Source organism: Pinus tabuliformis, chromosome J (assembly GCF_031772625.1).
Source record: "Pinus tabuliformis cultivar Carrire ecotype Pingquan chromosome J, CPIR1, whole genome shotgun sequence".
In the NCBI taxonomy this organism is placed as follows: Eukaryota; Viridiplantae; Streptophyta; class Pinopsida; order Pinales; family Pinaceae; genus Pinus; species Pinus tabuliformis.
Window position 1 is genome coordinate 551945573 of NC_142295.1, and position 27409 is coordinate 551972981.

At 36.6% G+C, this 27409-nt stretch overlaps 2 protein-coding genes across 2 annotated transcripts; both read left to right on the plus strand.

Moving 5' to 3' along the window:
- The first annotated feature begins 347 nt into the window (after positions 1 to 347).
- Positions 348 to 4083, plus strand: LOC149228195 (protein SUPPRESSOR OF GENE SILENCING 3-like). The gene is made up of 4 exons (XM_089380701.1): positions 348 to 588; positions 899 to 1047; positions 1360 to 1601; positions 3846 to 4083. Exons 1-4 carry the CDS (start codon positions 348 to 350, stop codon positions 4081 to 4083), a joined length of 870 nt encoding a protein of 289 aa, XP_089236827.1.
- Positions 4084 to 7251: 3168 nt separating this feature from the next.
- Positions 7252 to 19561, plus strand: LOC149228196 (uncharacterized). Its single transcript, XM_089378094.1, has 18 exons — positions 7252 to 7487; positions 8356 to 8423; positions 8546 to 8591; positions 8733 to 8866; positions 9720 to 9809; positions 9949 to 10080; positions 10188 to 10298; positions 10394 to 10438; positions 10797 to 10904; positions 10992 to 11120; positions 17094 to 17188; positions 17342 to 17459; positions 18018 to 18118; positions 18208 to 18280; positions 18381 to 18472; positions 18587 to 18765; positions 19175 to 19273; positions 19368 to 19561. The coding sequence occupies exons 2-18, from the start codon at positions 8391 to 8393 to the stop codon at positions 19400 to 19402; spliced, it is 1620 nt and encodes a 539-aa protein (XP_089234220.1). The 5' UTR covers positions 7252 to 7487; positions 8356 to 8390; the 3' UTR covers positions 19403 to 19561.
- Positions 19562 to 27409: the final 7848 nt, after the last annotated feature.

Consider the following 27409-nt stretch of genomic DNA (forward strand, 5'->3'; position numbering starts at 1 on the left):
AAAGTGGTAATTTGTGAGCTTGTTAATCTGCGAGAAATGGTAGATGTCATATTAGCTGGAAAATCGATAAGAGGGGGAGGTTTGATGGGTGCAGAATCTGTGGTGGAGGATATGCATGGTGATGGGTTTGATTGAAATTCTGCTCAATCCCTTAATCACAAGAAAGTCATGGCAAATCTATTTTTCAGCGAGTTCTGGGATCGATTCCCGCAGAGAAGGTCGCAGTGTAGTCCTTGCGTGCATTGTTTATTTTCTTATGCTTTGGTTTCATGAAATTGTTTATTTTTTTCCAGTGGATTGGAATGGGAAATAAATAATTATTGGAGTATTTCAAAGGATATAAAGCCATGAAGGCAAGACATGCATATGGCCCAAAGGGGCATCGTGGAATGAGTGTTCTTATATTTGAGGAATCTGCAATGGGATACTTGGAGGCAGAGCGGTTACAGAAACAGTTTTTAAAGGAAGGGAGAGGAAAAGATGACTGGGAGCGATGTCGTGTATTTTTTTATCCAGGTGGAAAACGTGTACTATATGGTTACTTCGCAACAAAAGAAGAGATGGAGATTTTCAACAGACATTCAAAAGGTTTGTATTACTTACTTCTTTGAAGTCTATATGACATGTATCACAAAGGGGTGGATTGCAGAAATTTTGTTTCTAATTTAAAGTGTGCAACAAATTTCTGGGTGTCTCCTAACATAGTTACAGCTCATTAAGCATAGACACATTATTTATTAGGAAAGTCTGATTACGCACAGGAGGATTCTTTGATTGATTGTGTAATGTCTAAGACGCATTAGGTGGGAGATGCTTTTTGGTTCATGTACTCTGATGCTAGTGAGTAATTTTTTATTTTTTATTGGAGCTATTATAAAAGTGCAAGAGTATTTTGCAGGCAAAGCAAGGTTGAAGTATGAGATGAGATCATATCATAAAATGGTTGTGGAACCCATGAAGCAAATGGATGAGGACAATCAGAAGTTGTCTTGGTTTAAGACTAAAGTTGCTAAACAACAGGAGCACAGTAAAAATTTAGAAGAGACAGTTAGTATAGTCTCATCAAAATTGCGTATGAAAGATCAAGAAATTAAGATTATTAGACAGAGGGCTACAGAGCAGCATGAGGAATGTAAGAAAGAAGTATGATTAATTTATGGTTGAGACTAGAGCACATGGAAGTTGAAACACAGAAACCTATACTAGTTCAGTTAGTGTCTTGGACTTGCACCTTGTGTATAATTTTATGTGAGGCTCAAACTGTTGTTGTCCTTTGGACATGTAATTTTAATGTTAAAACCCAATATGTTTAACTATATATGTCTTGTTCAGAATTGATCTTCTTTTGTTTTTTTTTAGGTTCCCATGAGTGCTATGCTAATTGAAAACTGCAGGCAGGTGGATTATTTGGAGCAAAGTTATAGAGAAAAAATTGATCAGCTGAATGCCGATATTACAAAAAGAGAATCAGAGATGGAAGAGATGGAAGAGGAGTTCAAGAAAGCACACTTAGATCATTGTCACCAACTTGAAGTTAACTTTGCAAAGCTCCCAAAAGGTGCACAAGTTGTGAATGATGAAGAACACGAACAACAGATCAAGTAAATTTCCTTTCTATTCTGGACCTTTCTTTGATTTTCATCTATTTACTCTTTCTAGGAAATAACTTATTATATGTCATCTGTGCACAATGCTTTTTTTTTCCCTTCAGTTCCTAAAGTTTAGAGCAACCAACATGTTTGTTTTGGCCTGTATCTTATTGTAATAATACCTTGCTTTGTTCAGGGTGCTAGCAGGGTAGAATACACTTATTCTTAGTGGTCAGTGTTGTAACAGGCTTGCAAAATGTTTTGTCGAACTACTTAGATCTTGAAGAGTGAACTAGTCAAGCGTTAAAATTAAAAATGTTGTGCGATCAAACAATTCTTTTTGGCTTTGGTATGAATCATTTACTCTTGGGGAAAGAATTGCTTGGACTTCCTTGTCCTCTGTATATGCCTGCGAAATAGAAGCCATTTTTCCTTCAGTACTCTTGCCTTGAGATTTCACCAATAATCAACCACATAGTACCATACTAGCTGCATACTTAGCTCCAACCAGCTACATACTTGGTCCAAACCACTTTCATACACAACCAAACAAGGCTAAGCATAATCAACATCCTTGCTGGAAATATATGTCACGAGATTGGTTTAAAGTTAATATAGGCAACATTCATGCCGGAAGCACCGACTTTGAACTTGGTCCAACAAAGGAAGCACAAGTGATCCTTCTGTACAAATCCATCAATTAGTTGATGTAGGCCTCTCATCTGAAACTGACATGTATACATTATAATGCAAGTCAAAATGGAGGAAAGGGAAACATCAAGATTTAGATGAAATTGATCGGCTGGTTACTCCACTAATAATGAAAATTTCCTTGGAAATCAATTGCTGGCCTTTTGTATGTAGACGCATGCCTTTTAGCGTAGTTTCCATACACTACCCATGGAGATGAATGCTTAGAAAATGTGAATATTTTCACCCAATATATACATATTTTATATGGTCTTGATTTGAACATTGGATACCTAAAAGTACCTCCCTTTAGGCAAGAAATGTCCTCGCAGCCTTGCATCCCTAGTATATTGGACACTCATGGGAAATGTGCCCGATGCAAGACATGCCCATGCGGGTTTGGCACTCGGATAATGCAAGCCCCGACATGTTTAAGACTTGGGGCACCAATAAATGTTAAAAAAAAATCTCAGAACATTAAGAAATGTGACCTTGTTCTGATGTGCCTGTTTTAGGGGTCTATGTGTCCCATGTTGGACACTCATAATCTCGTGTCCCTGACTTTCCTCCTATTGGCAATCAAATACAAGAGGAGTTTGAGAGGCCAATTTTTTGAAGTTCAATTTTAACTGCTAACTGCTATGATGTGAAGCGGAACCAACAATCAAATACAAGAGTTTTAAGGGCCAATTTTTTTAAGTTTAATTTTATCTGTATGATGTGATGCAGAACCAACAATCAAATACAAGAGTTTGAGAGTACAGTTTTTTGAAGTTTAATCTTAACCTCTATGATGTGATGGGAGACCAACAAACCCAATACTTCATTCTTTAAAGCAACTTTAGCCTGTTAAATTGACTCATCTTTGGTATCTTAAGTTCCCCATTTTTTATTGAATCTTATAGCACCCGAAGGTGAAAAATAGAACAAGGTGATGGATAGTATCGGAATGTGAAAATTAAATTGAAGGCAAACACTCTTTAAGCGGGGAAACGATTTTGGTTTTGGAAACAAAACTTTTCAAAATTTTAGGAAATAAGAAAACAATATTTCTAATATTTTTTAAAATATTTAAAAGTTTAAAATGCTAAAATATTTCATAAATATTTAGAGTTCAATAAGTTTTGGAATCGTTTGCTTGGGTCCTGTACCATCGTAATTACTTGACAACCGACTAGAAGATTGCAAGGTAAAGATAATATGTTAGATTTTTTCAATGATACTTTATAATTGCCCATACATTTGTTAGATCCATTAAAATCGAAGTATTCATAGCTATGCTTTGGCCACATGTCTCTCTCCTATTGTCATCATTTGTGACATTCTTATACTAACTTTTTTTGTTTTCTTAGAAGGCAGAGGCCAGGAAATTTTTTTAAGATATCATTGAAAATATTTTTGCCTATTGAGGGGCTCAAGGATCTTTGCACTTTTTAAGATATGGTTATGGATTTCTGCACTTCTTATGATATGGTTATTTGTAGGCATCACTTTTAATTTACCAGATATATGTCTTCTCTGTTTTTAATGGTGTCAAGCGTTGCTTGTGATCTTGCTGTCTTGCAGAATTGATGAAGAGATTGCAAGAAGAAAAATGATAGTTGAAGGCAGCTTCAAAGATTCTGAAGAATATGAACGTGAGAGGCAAGAACTTGTTAAAATGCATGACAACAAGAGGAGGGAGATCAAGCTAAAACAGTTACAGGAAGAAGTAGCCTTAGAGAAGGAATTGGAGCGTGAGAGAGTTGAACAACTGGACAGGTATCTAAAGAGAAGGCAAGACGTACAGAATGTTGCTGTTTAATTGTAGGGGTCGGAGAATTTCTATGCAATTAAATAAGCATGCTTTGTATTATAACCGTTTTTGAATTTTATGCACCCCTTGAAAAGCTACCCATGAAGAGCAAGGAAACTTCTGGAGCCATCCTGTTGTTTGTATGTTGTGATCACTAGAAATTGGAGAACTGAATCATACGGATTGTAGAATCTATTTTGCCTTTTGATGAGAATGTTGAATCATTTTCCCTGGATACAAATATCCCTTTTAAATATACACCAAAAAAGGAAAAAAGAGAAGATTTATAAAGAGTTTCTGTTTCATTATCCTATATGATCCTTCTGTAAATGTGTTTTCCTTGGTTCTTGGTCGGAAAGCTAGAAGGGTAGAGAAGAATTGACTTCAAAGTTCAACTTGGATCTGTTGGATAGATGATTTTAAAGCATGTGGGCTTGGAAGGGTTTTTTTAATTTTCCTTTGAAGTTGTTTATAATTCTAATGATGATAGGCGTTGTTCACGACTTCAGGCCTTGAATGTCTCTGATAAATTTTAGTATTTCTGCATGGGAAAAGGTGCAATAGATATTGTCCTTTTTAAATAGACGTAGTGCATAAAAGGCAGCTTTATGTTTTTTGTCAGGACACCAGTGTTGAACTTTTGCTTAAATTGAGAAAGAGGATCTCCTTTTTAACTTGTCATGATATGTTTGTCAGGACACCCATGTTGAACTTTTGCTTATAGAGTATGTAATTGTATAGTTATTTACTTGTTATGACCCTCGACTACGTGTGCCCTAACGCGTGTTTGTGGGCATTGAACCAAGGCCCTACTTGTGTATAATGGATAACTTAATCATTTGTAATTTGATTAAGTATTTATTTTAGGTTAAGTCCAAGACATTCACAGTTCCAGTCGATGGTCTTTTCGGTCATCCCTCGCCAAGTCCGAGTTCGGTGACCAATGGGAATGGCCATTCAGAACCTAATCCCAAGAATTGTAGGTCCAAACTCTGTTTTAACTTTGTAGAATACCTTTTGAACTGTGACCCGAATTCCGGGCCTGTTCTAAAATACTCTTTGATTTTTTGGTCCGGCCCAACATGTCATAAAAAATTTGACCAGCTAAAAATTCATTTAAATAGTAGTGTTGAACTTTTGCTTAAATTGAGAAAGAGGATCTCCTTTTTAACTTGTCATGATATGTTTGTCAGGACACCCGTGTTGAACTTTTGCTTATAGCGTATGTAATTGTATAGTTATTTACTTGTTATGACCCTCGACTATGTGTGCCCTAACGCGTGTTTGTGGGCACTGAACCAAGGCCCTGCTTGTGTATAATGGATAACTTAATCATTTGTAATTTGATTAAGTATTTATTTTAGCTTAAGTCCAAGACATTCACAGTTCCAGTCGATGGTCTTTTCGATCATCCCTCACCAAGTCCGAGTTCGGTGACCAATGGGAATGGCCATTCAGAACCTAATCCCAAGAATTGTAGGTCCAAACTCTGTTTTAACTTTGTAGAATACCTTTTGAACTGCGACCCGAATTCCGGGCCTGTTCTAAAATACTCTTTGATTTTTTGGTCCGGCCCAACATGTTATAAAAAAAATTAACCAGCTAAAAATTCATTTAAATAGTAGGCAGAAAAATTGGCTTAAAGCCCTTTTCTAACTTTTGGTTTCGATCAAAAGCCTGTTTGATTTTATGTTTGGCTGAAAATCACTCACTGCAAATTATTGTAGATTGTTGTTTAAAAATTGCACTTTGTTTTGTTATATTACCTGTAGCGCTCATCCATTTCGTTGCCTCCCATCTTAACAATGAATTACCTGTAGAGTTCATCCAGTTCCTGCCTCGAGTATGGGAACACCTCATCACACTTTATTTTCACATTAAAAGGAAAAAAAATATTGCAAATATAAAAGAACCATTCAAAATGCATCAATCACTTGCAGATTAAGTTTAGCAGACATAGAAGTTAATCGAGACCTTACAATGCTACGTTTTAACGTTCTTTCACATTAGTTTCTTTGTTAAGAAGACCATCCTTCCTATGGTCATTAACTTATAGGTCATTATGAACAAAGGATCAGTTACATCTACTATTAGTGGAAGGGGTCCTTTTAACAAATAAATTAAAGTGGAAAAAGGTCCTTTAAGAATGATAATATTTTTACATTTATTAATTATTTTTATGTATTTTTAGTGATGTTGTAATGTAATATTTATTATTTTGGTTATGTCAAATTGTATAAAATAAAATAAAGTTAAATAATAACATAAATGTAATGTAAATATTTTAACTCTATAAGAATAAAATAATAATAAAAATACAAATTATTCATGGCATTGAGAATCCATAATATTCATGTGGAATGAAGCTTATTTAAAGGGAGAAATTAAACCAGCTTAGATACATCATAACTTTGAATCTACCAAACCAAGAAGGATCAAATCTCTTGATATGCAAACCTCTTTTAAAGTGAAAAAAAATTTAATCTCTTGGTAAATTCCGAATTAAGACGAGTCGAGGGTGGTTTAAAATTTACATAACCTATACATATAAATATAAATGATAAAAATACTTTGTAATGTAATTTGTAATTAATTATCAAATATATCATCTTTTACAGTATTTATATAAAATTTAAAATTTCCAATACATATGGGATATGGCATACATATCTACAAATGTGTTCTTCATACTTGACAATATCTATGTAGAATTTAAATTTGCCAATACATATGGCATATACCATACATATCTACAAATGTGTTTCTCATACCATTTTTCCAATTTTCATAACATTTTTCAAATTTAAAAAACTTATTGACCTCTCTTTGCACCTTTTGGGACAATTACTAGTCATTAGAAATATCATTTTGGAGTTGTGCAGCTAGATATATATATATTTTTTTACATGAACATAAGGAAAAAAGAAAAAGAATGGTCCTTTTTTAAATACCAACAAAAGTTTCAAACACCCTTTCAAAGCGAACCTCTTTTAATTTGGGTATCTACCAAAGCCACGTCAGCATTCGCGGGCCATACGTGTATGGCATGGCATCTCGAGTGATAATTATTCGCAAAATATCGAGGGCACCCGACCCCGTAGCCCTAATTCGGAATCCAAAACCTTCAGAGTCGCATTACATAAAAAAATATCAGAAATAAAGTCTCGAAGAGAAGAGGCACTGAGAAACCTTTTAAAGCTCAGGCAGTAAGCTTTATGTCATTCTAGTTTCTTAAAACCCTAAGAAGGGTTTTACGACATATTGTTCGTTCTGGTATTATTTATTTGCATTATTTTTTGTCCCGAATCGAAGTTGAGTGACTGCGGACTAGTCACTAGCTTCTGAAACTCGAACCCTCAAGTTTTAACTAACGACGACGTCGGCGGGTTTTTGAGGTTTTCTGCTTCCACCAAGTAAGTGTTAAAACCATTTTGTTTTAGTGTTTTTCCTTTGAGTTAGAGAAAATAATTGCTTCAGGGTTTTTGCTTCTGGGCGATTTGAAACCCCTGTTTTAGATGTCTGAAAGTCAAGCAGCTGGTAGTGCAGGCCATTGCTCGATCCTCTTTCCTTTCTTTGTTTTATGTTTCAGCTGTTGCTTAATTTTCATTGACTGGGGGCCACATGAAACCTTGTACAACTTTGTAGTGTTGCACGTGACCCTTAATAGTAAACCCTATAGGTGAATAGGTATAGCAAGTTAACAGACCGAACCTTTTTTGCTACTGGTTCAGTCGTGAGATGTTCATAGGTACGTTTGTATCATCTATTCTTTCATTTGATTCCTTTTCCTTGTGTGTATATATTGATTAATAACTAGTTTGGATACAGCACAAATCGTTAAGAGCTGTGTGTTTTGGGGCTTTTATCTCGTATTTTAGTTTCTACCGATTCTACCGTCTGATTCCCTTTGGCATGCCAATCTCTCTACTTACAGAAGCCGGTAGTCATATTTTAGGTCCTTACTTTGTGTGTGATAAATCGTTTGTTCTAATAATCTGAAATGGGTTTTGAATTTTAACACAGGGTACATGGTAAGGTAGATGCTTATCTCGAGGATAAGATGAAATGGTTCCATACTTGGTGTCATATATGCTTGTTCTGTACTGGGTGCCCGAGATTGCTATTGAAATTGCATAGTTTTGGATCTATGGTAGCCGTGTGAAATTATGGGCTAAAAAACACCTCAAAATTGTCAAATTACTAATTTTGATCAGAAATCGTAGATAGTAGGTATAATGCCTTTTTTTCCATGTATAATGATAATTGGTTGTATTTGCTCAGGGCGATTCGATTATCCTGTCTAGAGTGTAATAACGATGGGGAAGTCTAACAAGAAATCCAATGTTAAGGTAATTCCATTCACAGAACGTTTTATACATTTATCAGGCTGCAAAATTTCTTCTCTTTACTTGATACGTTGACCTTATTCTTTATATATTTGCTGCTTGGAATTTTTGATTCTGTAACTCAGGTTGCCGCCGTTACTCCAACTATTCCCTTGGTGCAAGGGAAGAAAGGTACGTTTTACTTTCAAAAATGAAATGAAATTAAAGGTGTTTCCAATTATGTTTAGTTTGAATTTAAACAACACGCTTGAATTTATTAAGACTGTTCTAGCGCTATATTGACATTCTTTTGCTTATTATGTCTACATCCAGCCAAACGGCAGCCAGGATCTGAAGTTGGGGTTCAGCCACTACATAAGAAATTAAAGTCTGCTACTAAAGTACCGCAAAAGAAGAAACATGAGACACCTTCTTCATCTGAGGAAGCTTCCGAGTCAGAGGAAGAGGTGAATGATGCTTTTCTATTTTTTATTTTCATTTATGGTTAGTGGCTATGATTGTATTCAATTTTAGTTATCTTTCTGGGCGTGGGTTAATGGCCTGCCTTAAACTTTTATTCCCTTCTTCTGTTTTCATCCCATCTTCTATTGCTTAAATAGGCTTGTGTATATCCTGTTGTTTATTTCTATTTTTAATTTTTTTGGTTGTTGTGAGATTGATTCCTTGTTATTTCTCAGGGTTGGTATCCCCTTATCAATGGGGTTAAGCCACATCTTGGAATTCTCTCTAAGAAATCGAGATGGGGAAGTAGGAGGAATTGGGCGGTGGCAATTGTTTTAATATGTGTCATGGATTATAATGAGAAGGAAAACATGTATTCCTAGATTTTTGCGTGTTTCCTCGATGATTCTTTTTCCAGATTAGCTAAGTGTGTGTTTTTGGCCATGGTTTTTTTTGATCATCTGTCCTGGTTTTGATACCTTTGAGCAATAACAGTTAAGTATGTTTTCCAATGTAAATTATTTTTCCATGTAATCCAGGCTTTTGTGAAATACCACCATCACCATTGATCGTGTTAACGAAGCTTATGTGACCCTGATCCGGTGGGGATATTGAATGGGGAAATTGAATATTGGTTTTTTTTTTTCGACTATTTGACAGATTCTACCTTCTCATGGGGCTCTAAGTTTCAATAACTCAATTTATTTGTAGGAATAAACATTTGAGACATTTTAACGTAAGCCACTTATCATGGCATTATATTGCTGTTTTTATTTTATTAGTTCCTAACATTATTGTTTGTCTGCTAATCCTTTCATGTTAGAATTAGAATCTCATTGTGTCCGTTTACTAAATCAGGTCATACTTCCTGTAAGCAAAAAACCTAATTTGGCAAAGAAAATTCCAGCAAAAGGTAGTAGCATTGAGGAGGAGGATTCGTCAGATGAGGTAATTGTGTTGTGCAGATTGCATATAGCTTTGATCTTTAACTGATGCAATATAGAAACTTGAGTTGAATTTATAATTGAGCTTGTAAAATAAGAACTTTTTATAGAAGGTATTTAACATGCATTAGCAATGTGTGCAGGAACCTGCAACAAAACTGGTTGCTGCGGCAAAGAAAAGCCCGAAGTTGGCAAACAATGGTTCAATTTCAGTTATAAGGAATGGTGAAGCAGAATCAACTGATGATTCAGAGAGTGATTCCGAAGAAGAAAAGGTGACGATAATGATATTCTTCAAATATGTATTTTTACACAAATTGCATTTTTGTTAGGCAGGTTGGTTTATTTTGGTTTTATGAATGCCTAATGTTACTAAGCACAGGTAAAGAAGCCTTTGCAAACAAAGGGTGCAGAGAAAATTGGTTTTTTCAAAGGGAAACTGATGGAAGAAAGCAGTGATGATGATGACAGTGAGGATGAGCCGTCTGATGAGGTATTTTTCATTGTGTAATTAGTAATTGTATTATGCAAGGTTTTCTATATAATTATAAAACAGGATGAGTTTATGTTGATGGGTTGTTATTGCAGGGATCTGAGAGCGAAGAATCTGAAGAGGAGATAACTGTTCAGAAGGTAAAATATTCTGTATGGTTTGGAATTAGGATCAAAATGTAATTATCCATGAAATCTGGTTTGGAATTAGGATGATTCTGGTGGGCATTTTGCATTTTTTTCTAGTATCTTTTTCTTAGTTGTGATATTCAACTATAACGGTTTTTTCTTATTTTTAGGAGTTATGTTTATATTTTGAGAGAAAGGTAATATTCATTAGGTATTAAGTCATAAGTATCCTTTGGACTAGTAAAAGGCTGGTTTTGGACAATCCTGTTAAAAGGTATCTGCATTCTAATAGATTGAAAATGTAAAATGCTGACTGCATTTGTTTTCTTGTGAAATCAGTGCTGAAGTGCTAACACAATCCTTTTGTTAGGTAAAAAAGAACCAACAACCAGCAAAAATTGTGGAGGAAGAGAGCGATGAAGAGGATAGCTCAGACGAGAGTGATGATGAACCAAAGGCCAAACAACAGAGAGTTCAGGTAAAGTGATGTGCTATTTCTGGCTTTTACTATTTCCCTATATCTTAACATTCATAAATTTCTAGCTAATCAAGACTGTTTTTGTAGGCATCTAAGATTCAACAAACATCAAAAGCCACAGAGGATGAGAGCGAAGGCGAGGACATCTCTGATGACAGTGAGGATGACGATCTAAATGAGAGTGATGATGAACCAAAGAAGAAGCAGAGTGTCAAGGTAAATACTAGACTAATATCCCTTTTCTGTAATTGATATTTGATCCAAGATATATTCCATGGGTAGTTCTTCATAAACTTCCTATGGTATTTAATGAACAGGTTTGGGAGTTGGACCAAAGCAATAGTAGTAGTGATTGTTATTGTGTTCATGTGTTAAAACCAAGAAACAGTACTAACTGTCATTAAAATTGCATAAATTATTGTACAAGAGTGAGAAGCAAGGGTTTTGCAGGATTCAACGTAGGTTGCATTTGATTGTGAATTATCTTATTATTTGTACTTCAAAGTGTCTATTGTTGTGAACTCAGGCAATGACTTGCAGTCAATAAAATTTTCCATTTTTATTGTTTTATTTTCAAAGGCTTATATTAGTTTCTCAAAAATTGATTTACATCCATGCCAAAATTTCTCTGCTCTCCCGACTTGACTCCTACCAGCTTTGTTGGCCAGGAGAGCAGAGGAAAATCTGGAAACATAAATCCATTTTTTACATGATGCCCATAAACATACTAGCCATGTTTCCCAAAAGACAGACAGACCAAAAAACAGCCAGCAGCAACCATATTATATTGGAGGGTTCAGTGTCTGAGCATTTGCAGGGACAACAGGTAGACCTCGCCCCTCATGCACATGATAATCAATGTGAGCTAGCCTTGTTTCAATTTCATACAGCCTTTCATCACACCTTCGTTGGCTTGCGACAAACGAAAGCGAGGTGTTCCAGAGTTTCACCCTGTGAAAATTGCAGATCATTTATGTAAAGCTATAATCTCATTTCTATCCTTGTACCTCTGTTCACGGAGAACTGGTCTGCAATAGAGGCCAGTGTTGGTTGTTGCACCATGTTCCCTGATGCACGGTCCTCGGCGACCTCCCCTCTGGTGCTGTGTCTACCTCTGCATGCTCCGCTTCCCACTCGCGTGGTCCCCAGGCTAAACTTGCTGGCCAACTCATTGCCTAGCCCCCTAGCCCTCCCTCTCCGATGATGGTAGTCCGTGCTGAGTTGGCAGCAAATGACCCACTCTGCCCTTTAGGCCAGCGCAGGAGAGGGGCCACCCTTGCCCAGCAAACACACAATAAACAGACAGGCCGTGCCTGCCACTTCTTGGTCTCGGCACCCCAACTCACCGAGAGGAAGCCTTCCACTGAATGCACCGAGCCTAGTAACCACCCAGCTCTCCAGACTCCAACCCTGCTGCTTCAGAGCAACACTGACTACATAGGTTGAGGGGGACCTGTAATTCAGACGAGCTAGAGACCACCAACAAGAAAAGGAGGGTAAACTGAAACAAAGGACCAAATTGCTAACACCCAAACCCCAATTACCTCTCGAAAAAAGCTGAATTGTCTATAAGCAGAATTCAGTGGCGGCACCGGCTTGAAAGTAGTTGCAGTCCCCGTTACCTGAATCCCACACTGTTCTAACTTTTGCCGAGACCAGGCACACAAGAGCCTCATTCTGTCCATCACTAGTTCCTCCAAGACCCAGTTGTGCTCAGACCAGCGGGCATGCACAGCGGAAAGGCCTGTGCACACTCCCTTTAAACCTCACTCCCATACCCAGCATCCAAATGCAGCAGAAAACTAAAAAAATGCAGTATATATAAAACTCAACCACCATCTCGACGCTTCGGCTCCATCCGTGTCACTTGGGGTGGCCGTTATGTTGCCCGTTACATCTGTTATGTCGCCTGGTTGGAGTCACATGAACCCTGGGCCTGTACTTCATTACCTTCTGACTCCCACGTGCTTGTTACATGGCACTCCCCATCAGGGATTTTCCATTTTTTTATTGTTGCAAACATGTAGTGACCAAAAATATTTAATTCAAATGGTCTTATTTTCTAGTGTCCACATACTCTTTTCTTGAGTTTTAAAGGAAACGGGATAAATTGCTGGCATAAATTGTACTTTATATTCACTGTAGCAAGAATATTTTTTTTTTTTTTCTATACTAGCAGAATTTTGGCTGTATTAGTCTTTTGGTGTATTGAAATTCATATATTTTATTTGAATTTCACATGATGTTCAAAGTTTTTGTAGAATTTGAAATTTGATGGGTATTCGACGTAATATGGATATGATAAATTTATCTTTTGACATAATACGGATATGCTTAATTTTGACATAGTATTGTTATGGTAAAAGTTAATGAAATGCTTAAATATATTTACCATATAAAATTGTTAAAGATGGACCAAATGTTGTATGTTGAAATATATTGAAATCTGTTAATACAAATTTAACTCTTAAGATAAGGGTGGAACATCCGCATTTAAACTCATCTTCCATGTTGGTGATTTTTCTTTTGAGCTTTTGGAATATCATCTTCTTAGTTGTGAACTTTCTGGGCGCTTTGCCAAATTTAACTAACCAGTTGAGTTTTGGCAACCTAAAACAGTGGGGGCACTGAGTGCCACCAAATAATATCCAGAGGTAGCCAGCCTGGTGACAGCCTGCCCGGTGACTTGTTCCCGTAATCTTGTGTTTGTAATTCATAGCACTCAACCTCTTGCTGTAACCAGCTGGGCTATCTTTTCAAATTTGAAGGACATGGAGGAGGGCTTTTATCCACTTGTGTGCACAGGTCACAAGATCATTTAATATAATCTCATTGGGTGCAATCACACATTTGACCACTACCTCAAACTACCTCAAGGTGACTTAATGGTTCCAGCTTAAGCCCTTATGGGAATTCTTAGTTGCGATATTCAACTATTCTAGGCTTTTCTTAATTTTAGGATTGATTAAATTTTGAGACTGAAGAAAATAATAATATTCGTTAGTTATTGAATCATAAGTATCCGTTGAACCAATAAAGGCCTTTGACCAAGTCCCTTAAACTTAACTTTGGTGATGGTTATTGTGATATTTTGTTAAAAGCAAGAAATTATAGTTTGCAGGATTCAGTAAGGATAAAATAAATTGTGAGTTACCATATTGTTGCAAATACACTGATGAAATAACTTGACCCAAATGGTTTCATTTTCTAGGGTTTATATCTTCTTTTACCAAGTTTTAAAAGTGACAGAGAAATCCTTGGCATAAACTGTACTACATTTTCACTACATCTAAGATTTATTTCTTCATCTTTCTTTAGATTGAAAGGCTGAAGAGATAGGTGGATTAATAATGCAATTTTTTCTCTATGTAGAGGATGACACACTAGAACTAAAAACACTGCACTTTCAGTGGTGAGTCCTTGCGTTGGGTTCCTATACCTCATAAGTGATGAACTATTGCCTTCTCCTACAACTGGTTCAAGTGATCAGAATCAAAATTTCGTCCTTTTGGGGATCACTTGAATCCATGGCACCAAATGGTCTATGTCACCAGCTGTAGGTCTTGATTCTTGATTCTTGATTTTTTCAAGACTGATGTAAAGGAGCAGGATGGTCACACATTTCCTTAGTATTGGCAAGGATGACACTTCCTAACTAAACCAAGAACAACGCGACTTCCAACTAGATAGACAGCAACTGATACCTTCTATCCAAAGCGATAGATGCCTATGAGTATAGGTAAATTTAAGTCTATGAAGACAACTCTGTCAATAATAAAATTCAATCATGAACACTTTGAGATCGACCTTAGGGCTGGAATTTAAGGAAAACAATTCAGAGGGATTGGAAGGCACCCTTCTCCTGCAAAACTAGTGTAGGATAACTGGGATTTGGGATTTGGGAATAATCAGAACCCTATATCAGTCTCTTGTGACTGAGTGATACATCACGGGTGTAAGGTGTTGGGCGTGAGCATTTTAAAATATTGATGTTTTCAAATCAAGTGAGTGCAGAAACACGTGATAAACTTACTCTACGACTAAAATAAAACAGCAAATTCATGGACAGCAAAAGATTATCACTCCGAATGAGCAGGGAGATACAGCAAAGAAGGATGTACATTTTGGAGCTGTAGTGAAATAGGTGGCTGTAATGGTTGGGACATTAAGTAAGAGGAATGCCATGGAGCCAGAACACCTTTGAAGCTGGCACATTGGAGACACTACAGAAGGGGAAGAAAGAGAGATGGTACAAAGAACAAATAAATAGTACAAGAATAACTTTTAAGCATTATGTACCTTGGTAAGAAAAATGTGTCTTGGCTCAACTCATTAAAAGTTCTAAATAGGAAAAGATTGGGACTGGGAGGTGGAATGAGCCTAAAGGGGGAACGGAATAGCATGACTTCACTTGGTTGTAGATACTGGAAACTGAGCAGCACTTCCCCCACATCTTTACGACTTATAGCAACATCAGGAAGGTCTCAGCTGATAAGAGGGGGATGTTGTAAAAAGAACATCATGAATGGTGCACGTTGGGGCCAATGTTATCAGAACTGAACCAGTGATTGAACTGGAAAACCTCGTGGACCAGGAACCAGTTGAAACTGATAAAAAAACAGACGAAAAACCCAGTCGACCAAAAACACACAAAATTTTCAAATTTTAAAGAAAGACATATATGTTCATGTGCATCCATATGAATTCAAACCATTTATGCACAAATAAGCAAATGTTTTCATTTTTATAGCATGTAAGGCTGCACATAACCAAAATAGCACTGAGTGCAATGCATCTCTGAACCAAAAATAGATCAACAAACAGGCTTTATATGGCCCTCTTGCATCCCAAAAAATGTTCTATGACAATCCATACCTATGTGCACATAACCAAAATAGCATTGAGTGCAATGCATCTCTGAACCAAAAATAGATCAACAAACAGGCTCTATAATGCCCTCTTGCATCCCAAAAAAATGGTCTACGACAATCCATACCATAACATAGAAATAATGTAGCATATCAAGATGTCAAGATTTTGTTTACGTGATGATTAGAGTTTTATAAGGTTCTTGATAGAGGAGTTCGACACCCAATGCCACTAACATCAAGGTACATTGACGGTTTGATGTTCTTGACAACACTAAGTTCCATACCATTGTACATGACAAAATCTGATAAAAATGCTGCAATCCCCACAATCCTGAAAACTTGAAAAACTGTTAAATCTGCTGGATTTTGAGTGAGATCTAAAATTATACATTTACCTTGTGAAATCCAATGAGGTCGGAACCATTTTCAAACATGAGTCTCATTTCATGTAACGTTAAAAATTCAAGTAACTTTTACTTTAAGAATTTAACATTACCATGAAATGAAAGAATTTAACTTCTAACTTCTACTCAAATTTGTGTTTTTCCTTGAAAAATTGTGTGGAACATCTTTGGTTGAATTGTACAGAACTGGCAGGTTTGGCACCAAACCGGCTATTTCCAGTTTTGAACCTAGAACTGGACTGGTTTGGCACCCAAACCGGTTGGACCGGCCAGTTCCACTTGTTCCTGTGTGGTTCTGAATCTGATAACACTGCTCAGGGAAAAACCATTGCAGGCAAACACACAGGGACAAACCATTCCATGTCCTTCACATGGGTTCATTTTATTCAGCTAAGTGGCTGGTTACTCTTTGCTCAACCTACTTGGTGTTTTCTCCTTCTGTAACAGCGGCTGTGTTATTTACTTTTTGAATTTACATTCCTGTTTCTTATATACCTTTTTGTAAATATGGGGAAGGCTGACAGCCTCATGTTGTATCTTCTGTTCAGTAGATCCCTTGATATTGTGGAAATTTATTGTTATTACTCTTTACTGAGATAGTGTGACATTGAGACACAAGAGTTACGGAATGAAACACCTATTCCAGAAATCTATATTTTGTATTGAGGCGGTGGCATGAAATCTATTTATTTTGCCTTCAGAATGTTCTTTTTGATAAATGCTTCATTGAAATATTAATACAAACAAACAGCAATTGGATATGGCATTCTATACAGAAACAAGCTTCTTAAGCAGCCACCGTTAGCAGAAGAAAACACAGCCAGGTTGTAGAAACATAAAAGCCAAGCCATCAACACAGCTTCTTGGGACCTTGTTAGTTCGATAATAATGTCAGATTTTGTTTTGTTTTGCAGGCTTCTACGCCAAAGACACCAAAGACGCCAGTAACTCCTGGATCGAAGACAATTTTTGTAGGAAACCTGTCCTTTTCTATTGATCCAGACACCATGTAGGTTTCTCAGACTCAGATGTATGCTATTTAATAATTTTTTGAACATTTTTTGGTAGCACTTGGAGTATTAGCTAGTTCTATGCTACTTAAAGACTCTGATAGTGAGCTTTCCCGCAGTATGAGTTCTTATCTTAGCCTTGCTTTTCACAGTATTGAATTTTTCCAAGATGCTGGAGAGGTGGCTGATGTTCGGCTGGCTACAAAGGATGATGGTTCCTACAGAGGTTATGGACATGTGGAATTTGTAACCGAAGAAGCAGCTTCGAAGGTATCTGGTTTTGGTGTTTTTGTGCTATTTTTTTAAAACAACATCTTACATTGTGATCTTTATCTTTAAAAAAGGATAATCGGATGGGCTTATATTTTTCTACATGTGTATGCTAGAGACACGTCAAATAAAATGAAATTGCTAGATATTTATAGGTGTGATCAGTCTGCGAAGGTGGTTGGTAACATTGTTTTTCAAAGTAGAGTGGTATCTTATGCCTCATCAAATTACTAACGTTCTTGCCATTATTTACTTCTCCAACACGTTCTTGTATCTGAAAAACCTTAATAATGCTGGTGCTGGAATATCCCAATTAGGGAACAGTTCATAGTTTGGAATTGGTTGCATTTTCAAAATATATCCCATCTGTATCGTATACTCTGCCACAAAATCCCGTTATTGCTAGATGATATATTACAAGCAAGCTTTTTTGGCGTTCATAATATTGAATAGCTTCACAGGTGTTTTTTCATGCATCAGCTCTCCTCCATTTCCATGGAAATGAGGGTGGTTTCTGTACATGTTATACTAAGTGTTCATTTACGTATCGGTTTTCAGGCATTGGAGAAAAATGGGCAGGATTTGCTTGGGCGTTCTGTCAGACTTGATTTTGCCACGGAGCGTGGTGCTCCTGGATCGAAACCGGATTTCAAGTCCAGGTTGAATAAGTTGTCATTTTTTAATACCGTGTCTTTATTGCTATTGGTCTTAAAATAGACTGATAATTGAATGATTGGATGTAATGCAGGGATAACCAGGAACAGAAATCTGGCTGTACTGTATTTGTTAGGGGATTTGACAAGAATCAAGAGGAGGATGATGTAAGTTGTCAGGTCTGTTTTATTTCTGAACTATTATTCTTCAGGCATCCATCGTAACAACTGACTGCATTATTTCTTCGTGTTTTTCTATGAAATATAGATTCGAAATAGCTTGTCAGAGCATTTTGATGATTGCGGAATCATTGAGAATATTCGAATTCCTAAGGACTACGAGTCCGGAACCTTCAAGGGGTGAGTTTGTGACTGCCATCTAGATATTCGTTCTAAACTAGCTATTCATACTAAAATAAGTGTCTGGAGCATCATCTGACGTCAGTTCTTTTGGAATTTTTGACACTGTCACAGGTTCGCTTATGTTGAATTTAAGGATAGTGCTTCACTATCAAAGGCACTGGCGTTGGGTTCTGATGAGCTGTCTGTCGAAGAAGCAATGTCCAGAGGTGGGGGACGTGATGGAGGTGGTCGAAGAGGAGGCAGAGGCGGTGGCAGAGGTTTTAGGGATGGAGGCGGTAGATTCTCTGGAGGTAAGGACTTTGGGCTTTACATATAGTGAGACAGTGACTAAATTGGATGCTCGGTATTCTCTATTCTTATGTACGAATTTGATTTGTCCATTCAATCCCTGTATTTTTTTACGTCGTGTTTTAGTCTCTTGAATTGCTGATCGTATTTATTGTCTCAAATTTGCAGTAATGTGTCCTCAAATTCATTAGGCAATTTCTTGAACATCACCATATGTGGAATCTTCGAGTTTATTGTTGTTTTGTTATACTGGTTCCAACTTTTAAAAAGATTTGTCATTAGATTTTACATGATTTTATGCGAATTTTACCTTATCTTTTGAATTTTATATTTTTTACCACGCATAGCTGTTATCTCTCCCAGCTGGACAATACTCTCGTTTTTTGAAGCTCTTGTTCTACCTTTCTGTAGGACGAGGTCGTGGTGGTGGTCGTGGCACCCCTCGCGGTCGTGGTCGTGGAGATCGCAATGGGGGTCGTGGAACTCCAAAGTTCAATATGGCTCCATCTGGTACTGGCATACTCTGTTTTCTGTGGTTTAGACTAGAATTCTCATCTTTATCGTGGTTAACTCTGGCTTTACCATTTACGTTGTGACTTTGCAGGTAAAAAGACTACCTTTGGATTTGGAGATGATTGAAAAAATGAGTGCATCAGTTTGTAGTTTTTCATCAAATAGCAAGAATGTAGTTTCATCAAATAGCAAGAACTATCCCCCATCCTTGGGGCGTATGTGTATAGTATTCTGAATGGCAACTAGAATACTTACCCCTGTTAGCTTTAAATTTTGTTAGTCAAAGAGCAGCATTGTCGAATCAATGCAAAAAAAATCCCATTTTTATTTGTTGAAAGCTTTTAGTTTCATCTCCTACGTCAGTTTTGGTTGTCTTTCAAGCTTTTTATCAGCCATAGTTTCAATGCCGGCACAATATTCATTACAGTTGAGAACGCGTGCTAATGAGGTAGGGTTTACATGTTACCATACAATTTGTATGTAAATCAAAGAGTATTTTAACTTCTGGTGCTCCTACATAGTCAGATTGCATCGTAAAAGAAGTCATATGATGCTCTCTGGATATTTAGTTTAAAGATTTGTGATGCACATTAAATGTTTTGTAATGATTAATCATATTCTTTTGCTTCTCTTTGCTTGGGGTGGGATTCATATTATTGATATTTATATTGTGATGTCTTTGACATACGGGGATCCGTGTTCATTGCCCCACCAATCTAGCGAAAGGTATGTAAATCGAATCTCTATGGATGTTATGTAATGTTACTTTGAATTGAAATTGACATAGGTATTCTGTGGTATTATTTCTCACAAACCTTGAATGCACCATCTTCTAGCCGGGGTCTCTGTTTTTTATGCACATGATAAATGCTCATATGGTGAATTTATTTATCTATTTTTGTGGGTATGCATCGTTTTTAACTATCCTCTGCACAATTATCGAAATAATGGATACGTTATTCATTTTTTTTTCAATTAAAATTGACAAGGGTATTCTGTGGTATTATTTCTCACCAACCTTGAATGCACTACAACTTTTAGCCGTGGGTCTGTTTTTATGTACATGATAAATCGTTTTTAACTTCTTGTATGCACAATTACGCACCTGTGCGATCTATATTTTTGTGGTACTGTTTCTCTTTTTCATGTTGGTGTTTTAACTTTTATACAATATTAATGAACAAATTAGAGGTTGGAATTTATTTGTAGGTCTTTTGATACATTGGCTTTAACAGTTTTAACATGCCTTTACATGGAATTTTGTGAAACAATAACATGTAAAAATTAGGTTATAAAAAGATGTTGGTTGATGTAACACTATGGGGGAGAATTTACATCTTTGTTTAAATTTGGTCAAATTGTTAATAGTTTGTATTTAAAATGCTTTGTGAGTTCATAATTCAAATTTGTGATTTCATTTTTGTTGAGTTGGTGAAATCATATTTTGTGGTGTTGATTTAAATTTGGTCAAATTTTTATATTTTATTTAAAAGCTCAAATTTGTGATTTCATTTCTGGTGATTTGAGAGTCCTTCATTATTCAAATTTCAAATTTGTGATTTTAACAAATTCCTGTTGAATTTCAAATAATTTCAAATTTGTGATTTTAACAAATTCCTGTTGAATTTCAAATCATTATATATGGGAAAAATTTTAAACTAGAAAACATATAATAGATGGAGATAACTATAAACTAACCGACTTAGCAAAACAGCTATGGAGCTATGGTGAAGCCTAAAGAATACTTAACAAAACAGCTATGGTGAAGAATACTCGACAAAACAGCTATGGTGAAGCCTAAAGAATACTTAACAAAACAGCTATGGTGAAGAATACTCAACAAAATAGCTTATGGTGGAGCCTAAAGAATTATAAATTAGTACGCAAGTTTCGGGAACTTACATGGGATTTTGCAGCTTGAACCGGTTTAGTTACCGTCTAAATCGATCTAACCGTTTATTTAGTTACTGTCTAAATCGATCTAACGAAGCCAATTCATTGTCATCTATATCTATGTTACTAGGTGAAGCATCAGGCAATTTATTGATCTATAGCTATGTTACCAGGTCAAGCATCAGGCAATTTATTGTCATCTATATCTATGTTACCAGGTCAAGTATCAGGCATCTTAGGTGAATATATATTCTACATCAGGCATCTTAGGTGAATATATATTCTATATATGTTACCAAGTTGAGTATCATCAGGGCAAGCATATCCTTCCTCATATGTACTGAATAGTATTACGCCATTCTAATGTTGGGTTTTGGTTTTTGTTTTTTGGGACCTGATATCGTGATATTACGCCATTCTAATGTCGGGTTTTGGTTTTTGTTTTTTGGGACCTGATATCCTTCCTCGTGAATAGTATTAGTATTACGCCATTCTAATGTTGGGTTTTGGTTTTTGTTTTTTGGGGTTTAAATTGAGTTGATGTAAAATTAAAAAAAATTGTATTTATAGGTATGTGATTTTTTTGGTAAATTATAATTACAATGCTATATGAAAAGTTTGATGTTAAAACATATTAATGGATATGGCGTTTGTTTACTTAAAACATAAATGGTGTGTTTTTAAATATAGATTATATGGCGTGTTTATTTATTGAACATAAATGGTGCGTTTTTAAATATAAATTATATGGAGTGTTTGTTTACTTATAATATAAATGGTGTGTTTTTAGATATAGATTATATGGTGTGTTTTTAAATATAAATTAATTGGAGTGTTTGTTTACTTAAAATGTAAATAGTGTGTTTTTAAATATAATATATCTAATTCTCCATGGAATTGACATAATAATTCCATTAATAAATTTATAACTATGACCTATAATGTTTGTACAACTTAGAAACTTGTAATTGCAAGGTTAGTGGTTAGTGGTAAAATTTGGGATTCTCTTTACAATGATACTTAGAAAGCTTCTGGTTAGTTGCCTTGTAGATGTCTTTACCAGAGGTGTGTAAAAGAGATTATTTTTCGAATATCCAAAAAACTAGTTTTTTGTGTTTTTAGATATAGATTATATGGTGTGTTTTTAAATATAAATTAATTGGAGTGTTTGTTTACTTAAAATGTAAATAGTGTGTTTTTAAATATAATATTTCTAATTCTCCATGGAATTGACATAATAATTCCATTAATAAATTTATAACTATGACCTATCATGTTTGTACAACTTAGAAACTTGTAATTGCAAGGTTAGTGGTTAGTGGTAAAACTTGGGATTCTCTTTACAATGATACTTAGAAAGCTTTTGGTTAGTTGCCTTGTAGATGTCTTTACCAGAGGTGTGTAAAAGAGATTATTTTTCAAATATCCAAAAGACTAGTTTTTGAATATCCTCCACAATGTCCATGTAAGGTTTGTGGTAAAACTTGTCTGTCTTGACCCTAATACTCAATTACTTGCTAGAGCTCCATGAGTATTACTTGCTAGAGAGCTCCTAGTACTAGAGAATTGTGTGAAAGAAAGACTAGTTTTTGAATATCCTCCACAATGCTCCACAATGTCCATGTAAGATATGTGGTAAAACTTGTCTTTGCCTTGACCCTAAATACTCAATTATCTACTAGAACTCCACGAGTATTACCTGCTAGAGCTCCATATCTAGGATAATGACAACCTTAGAAAGCTTGTTGCTCCTTGTTACTTGCCTTGTAAATTTGTTTGCAAGAGGATCATCTAAAAGAAAGACTCTCGTCTTTGAATATCCTCCACAACGTTAACCAATTGTATGTTCCTACAATGTTGCACAACATTAACCTAATTAATAACCAAGAAAGACTCCGTCTTTGAATATCCTCCACAACGTTAACCAATTGTATGTTCCTACAATGTTGCACAACATTAACCTAATTAATCACCAATGAAGTCACCATAGATTTGAATCTTGTCATATTCCTTCTCGATAATAGAAGAAATCAATGATTTGCATGCAAGCGTTTAAGCCCAATTATTTGTACAATGTTGCATTCCAATTTTTGCATGAAAAACATGGTGCTAGAACAAGTTTAAAAAGAAAACCCCCTTGTGCTTGGTTTCTTCCCCATGGGAAGCCACATCAAATCATTCCTAGGGCATTGATTTGTTTGGTGATTCTTCAGTGACAGGTCTAATTGTTAATAGGTCATTTACTTGTGGATAGTGCAGTATAGCTAGGTCCTCAATAACAATCTTCCTTTGGAAAGATGGAAGACCCTAAAAAATTTCCCTATTCCTCACAAGCAATAGTCCTCGAAACAATAGGAGGAAGAGCATTTGTTACTTTGTTTGCTTGAATAGAACCTCTTCTTTGCTTGCCACTATACTGGTAGGGCTAAAGGAGAAACTCCCTCATCCAAAACCGGTTATAATGCTCTTGATTCCCTCTCCTTAAGTCGAGAGTTCGGTACCTCTCCCGGTGGTCGAGAGTTCGGCAAGCTCACCCTCACCCTAGAGAAAGCTTCAGCAAATCCTCAGAGTAAAGAGTCTTTATCTGACTTTCCATCCAGTAGAAGAGCCAAGGAGAGCTTGTCTAATGACTTGCCTTCTTAACCATTGACTTGCTTAACCACCATAGTAGATCCGTTACTTGCCTAACCCCTCTTAACCATTGACTTGACCATCTTAACCACCATCCCCTCATAACCACTAACCATGTTTCTAATATGGAAGTCAGCCGAGCAGTCATGAGGAAGAAACCTTGAGGTCCCCAGTCCCCTTCATGAGCATGAATGAGCATGAGGAAGGACCCTAGTAGATCCGTAGGAGTGGTATTGGTTTCATATTGGTAGAAATCACCTCCAGAGCCTTCCCCTCTCTTAACCCCTTCTATTGGATGGTTACTTACTCAACCCTTTACTTGCCTTTTTTGAGTCCAATTTTGCCAGGAATTTGCATAATTTGTCCCATCCCATTTGCATTGTAAACCAGGACTTGTTTTGCAACCAATCGACACCTATTGTGTGAAAGAGCAAGACAAGAAGAGATGGTCAATTGCTTCATTTACTCCCCTTTGCATAGTGAAAACCACCCTAGACCAATAACAAATTTGCATTGCATCATCTCCTAAGTAAGATCTTTGTTTGCCATGATGCACCAACATAGTAGCTTTACCTTAGGAGGGCATTTAGCCTTCCATACTACTCTCCACCACTACTTAGGTTTAGTTATTTGTCCCAGGGCATTCAGAATTTTTTTGTTGCCCAACTTTGGAGCCAAGTGGGGAAAAGGACCAAACAAGTTCATCTTGGTGGTAATTTAATTCGATATGAGCCCTAGACAGTGAACCCACCCACTGCCTCCATTCCTTTTGAAGGCCTTTTAGAATATTCAAGTAATCTATTGAAAGATAGCCTTGTATCCAAAAATTAGTTGCAATAAGATTATCTAGTTGAGTCTAGTATATAAAGGATGGACGATGAGATTTTGGGATGGGACATGGCTTTCCCCACTCCTCGAGCAAGTGTCATAACCCAATTTCACCCTATGCTTGCTCTTGATTTTCCAAGCAAACTCCAAGGTAATTAAGTCGAAAGAATTTAACATCAATCTCCAAGCTATTGAGATATTACCTTTGGCCTTGTTTGTACTACCGATCCAATCCTTGAGGGAGTTTGGCTTGACAACATTTGTGTATAGACTAGATGTAGCAAGAAGTCTCCACCCAGATTTTGTTGCTAGTGCTTTGGAGAATAAGATGTTTTTAAGCCTCTTCCCCCTAGGAGCTTTGGGATTGCAATCCTCTACCATTTCACCCATTTTTAAACAAAGGGCTCTTGTGTCCTTTCCCAAAGAGATTTAAAATAGTTCCATGTTGCCTTTTCCAATACCCTTTTTGGAATTGACACCAATGACATCCAATAGACGGGGATCGCTTCAAGCACCGACTTAACTAACACCAAAGGATAGACTCTTTGAAATCTATGGCTCAAAGAAGACAATCTCTCCACTAGTTTTGCTAAGAGCTAGAACCTATGTTCAAGTTTGTAGCAATTAGGTTTCAAATGGAACCCTGGGTATTTGAGACCTTAGTCAAAGTTCAAAATCTTGATGGGGAAGAACTTTTTAATATTGTTTAATCTCTTGAATATCCAGTTTGTGAATAGTAAAAATAGATTTTGGAACATTGATAATCATGTTAGTCGCCCTGCGAAATAGTTCAAGGATTTTGTGAAGCATTTGCAGATCCCTTAACGATCCATTACAAAAAATTAAAATGTCATCTACGAATAGCAAATGAGTGATCATGAGGGCTTTGGCAACACTTACACCTTTGAAGTCTCTTTGCTTTGCTGAGTTTAGCATCCTATCTAGGCCTTCAGCAACCAAAAAGAAAAGAAGGGGGGACGAAGGACAACTTTGTCAGAGACCTCGTTATGCTTTGAAGGAAGACATTGCTACATTTATGAGAACAAAAGAAACTATCATCATAGAACTCATGATCCAATTTATGAAGGGAACCTTGAAACCCACATGTGTTGGGAGTAAGTGAACAAAGAGGCAATTGACTTGATCGTATGCCTTGGAAAGGTCAATTTTGATGACTTCCCCTTTGAGTTTGTGTTTTAATGCTATGAAGACCTTGCTGAACCACCCTTGGATTTGCCTCCATTCCAAAAATCCAAACTGTTTACTGGAAATGGCCTTTGATATGATGGACTTGATTCTTTGGGCTATCACCTTAGCCCAATTGTATTTTGTAAATACAATTGCAAAGAGAAATAGGGTGAAACTCCTCAAAGGAAGAGGGATTATCAACTTTTGGGATTAGAGTAATAAATGTTGAGTTGAACGATGGTAGAATTCTTCCCTCTTGATTCATTAACCACTTTTAGAAAGTCACCACCCATTAAGTTGAAGAGCTTGATAATGAATTCCATTGTCCACACATCCAAGCCTTGACTTTTGTCCCTTTAGAAGATTGAAAGGACAACTTTTACTTCTTTAGAGACCTCTTGCGTGAAAGTGTGGTTGTCTTCCTCCCCCACAAATCCGGTGAAATTTTTTTCCACCATAATGTCTTCAACAATTGATATGCCGTAAAGAGCTTTGAAGAGGTTTTTACCCAAACTAGCCATGCCTTTGAAATTGGAAACCTCTCTTCACATGTAGTCTTCCAATTCCAAATTGTGCTTGCCATTTTCTAGCTCTTCGCATAGGCTTGATTTTTTGTTTGTTTGTTTGTTTTAAATTGTATTTTCATCAACTTTCACCAGCGAAATTGCTTTGCTTTTCAATCACGATGCAACCTACCTAGCGACAAATATCTCCTTTCTCTTGGTAGTCAATTTGCCCAACTCCTTCCTAGGGATTTGATCCCTAAAGCCTTAGTTTAGTCAGATACTACGCCTAGCTGCTGTTCAATGTTTAGTAGTTACTCTTTCTTCTTGAAATGCTTCTTAGCTCCCATTTCTTTGTTAGAGACTTGATCCTCTTCAAATTTTCCTCCAATGGTTGAGTTGCAGAATCAATATGTCTCCAATTTGTGTTAACCAGGGTTTTGAAACTTTCATCCTACAACCACTTAATGCTCATCTTGAATGGGTTTGCCGTCTTTTGTGTTTGCCCCATGATTTCAAATACAACTAGAGAGATTAGATTCTCCACCCATCCTAATCCATTCACACATAAACCCATACTTGTGCACCAAAGCCTCTCCCACCAAGAGCTTATCAATTTGTTTGCCACCCTTTCCTCACCTACTCTCTAATTTCTCCAAATTGGCTAGAGTCTGATAGGCCTCAGATCAATGAGCTTGTAGGAGTCTAAATGGTGAGAGAAGTTAGAGAGAACATTTGGTCTAGCCCTCGCTTCCCATGATTCTGCAACTCCCATAGAAAAATTGAGGTCCCCTCCCAAAATTAAATTTTTTCACTGCAACACTGACTTATGAAATAGATTAGTCTAGAACCCTATCATCTCTTCATTCAGACCATAGATGTTGAGGAAAGTAAAGGATGCATCCAACTCCATTGAAAATCCTTCCATCCCAAGGCCAGAGGAAACACTAAGTATTGTGAACTGAATTTTGCGAGGATCCCACATCAACGCCATTCCTCGAGTGTCCTCTAACATCCATCACTACAAACTTCCATAAGGCAGAGCACACTCTAGAAAAGTTGAGATAATATCCACTTCCCCTAGGGTTTC

What these genes read in the sequence shown, in the direction of transcription:
- LOC149228195 (XM_089380701.1), top strand. Translation starts at nt 348, where the DNA reads ATGAAGGCAAGACATGCATATGGCCCAAAGGGGCATCGTGGAATGAGT. An exon ending in TTTCAACAGACATTCAAAAG is followed by an intron (nt 589 to 898) that starts GTTTGTATTACT and finishes AGTATTTTGCAG; the next exon opens with GCAAAGCAAGGTTGAAGTAT. An exon ending in GAACACGAACAACAGATCAA is followed by an intron (nt 1,602 to 3,845) that starts GTAAATTTCCTT and finishes GCTGTCTTGCAG; the next exon opens with AATTGATGAAGAGATTGCAA.
- LOC149228196 (XM_089378094.1), top strand. Translation starts at nt 8,391, where the DNA reads ATGGGGAAGTCTAACAAGAAATCCAATGTTAAG. An exon ending in AGGAGGATTCGTCAGATGAG is followed by an intron (nt 9,810 to 9,948) that starts GTAATTGTGTTG and finishes CAATGTGTGCAG; the next exon opens with GAACCTGCAACAAAACTGGT. An exon ending in GTTCAATATGGCTCCATCTG is followed by an intron (nt 19,274 to 19,367) that starts GTACTGGCATAC and finishes GTGACTTTGCAG; the next exon opens with GTAAAAAGACTACCTTTGGA.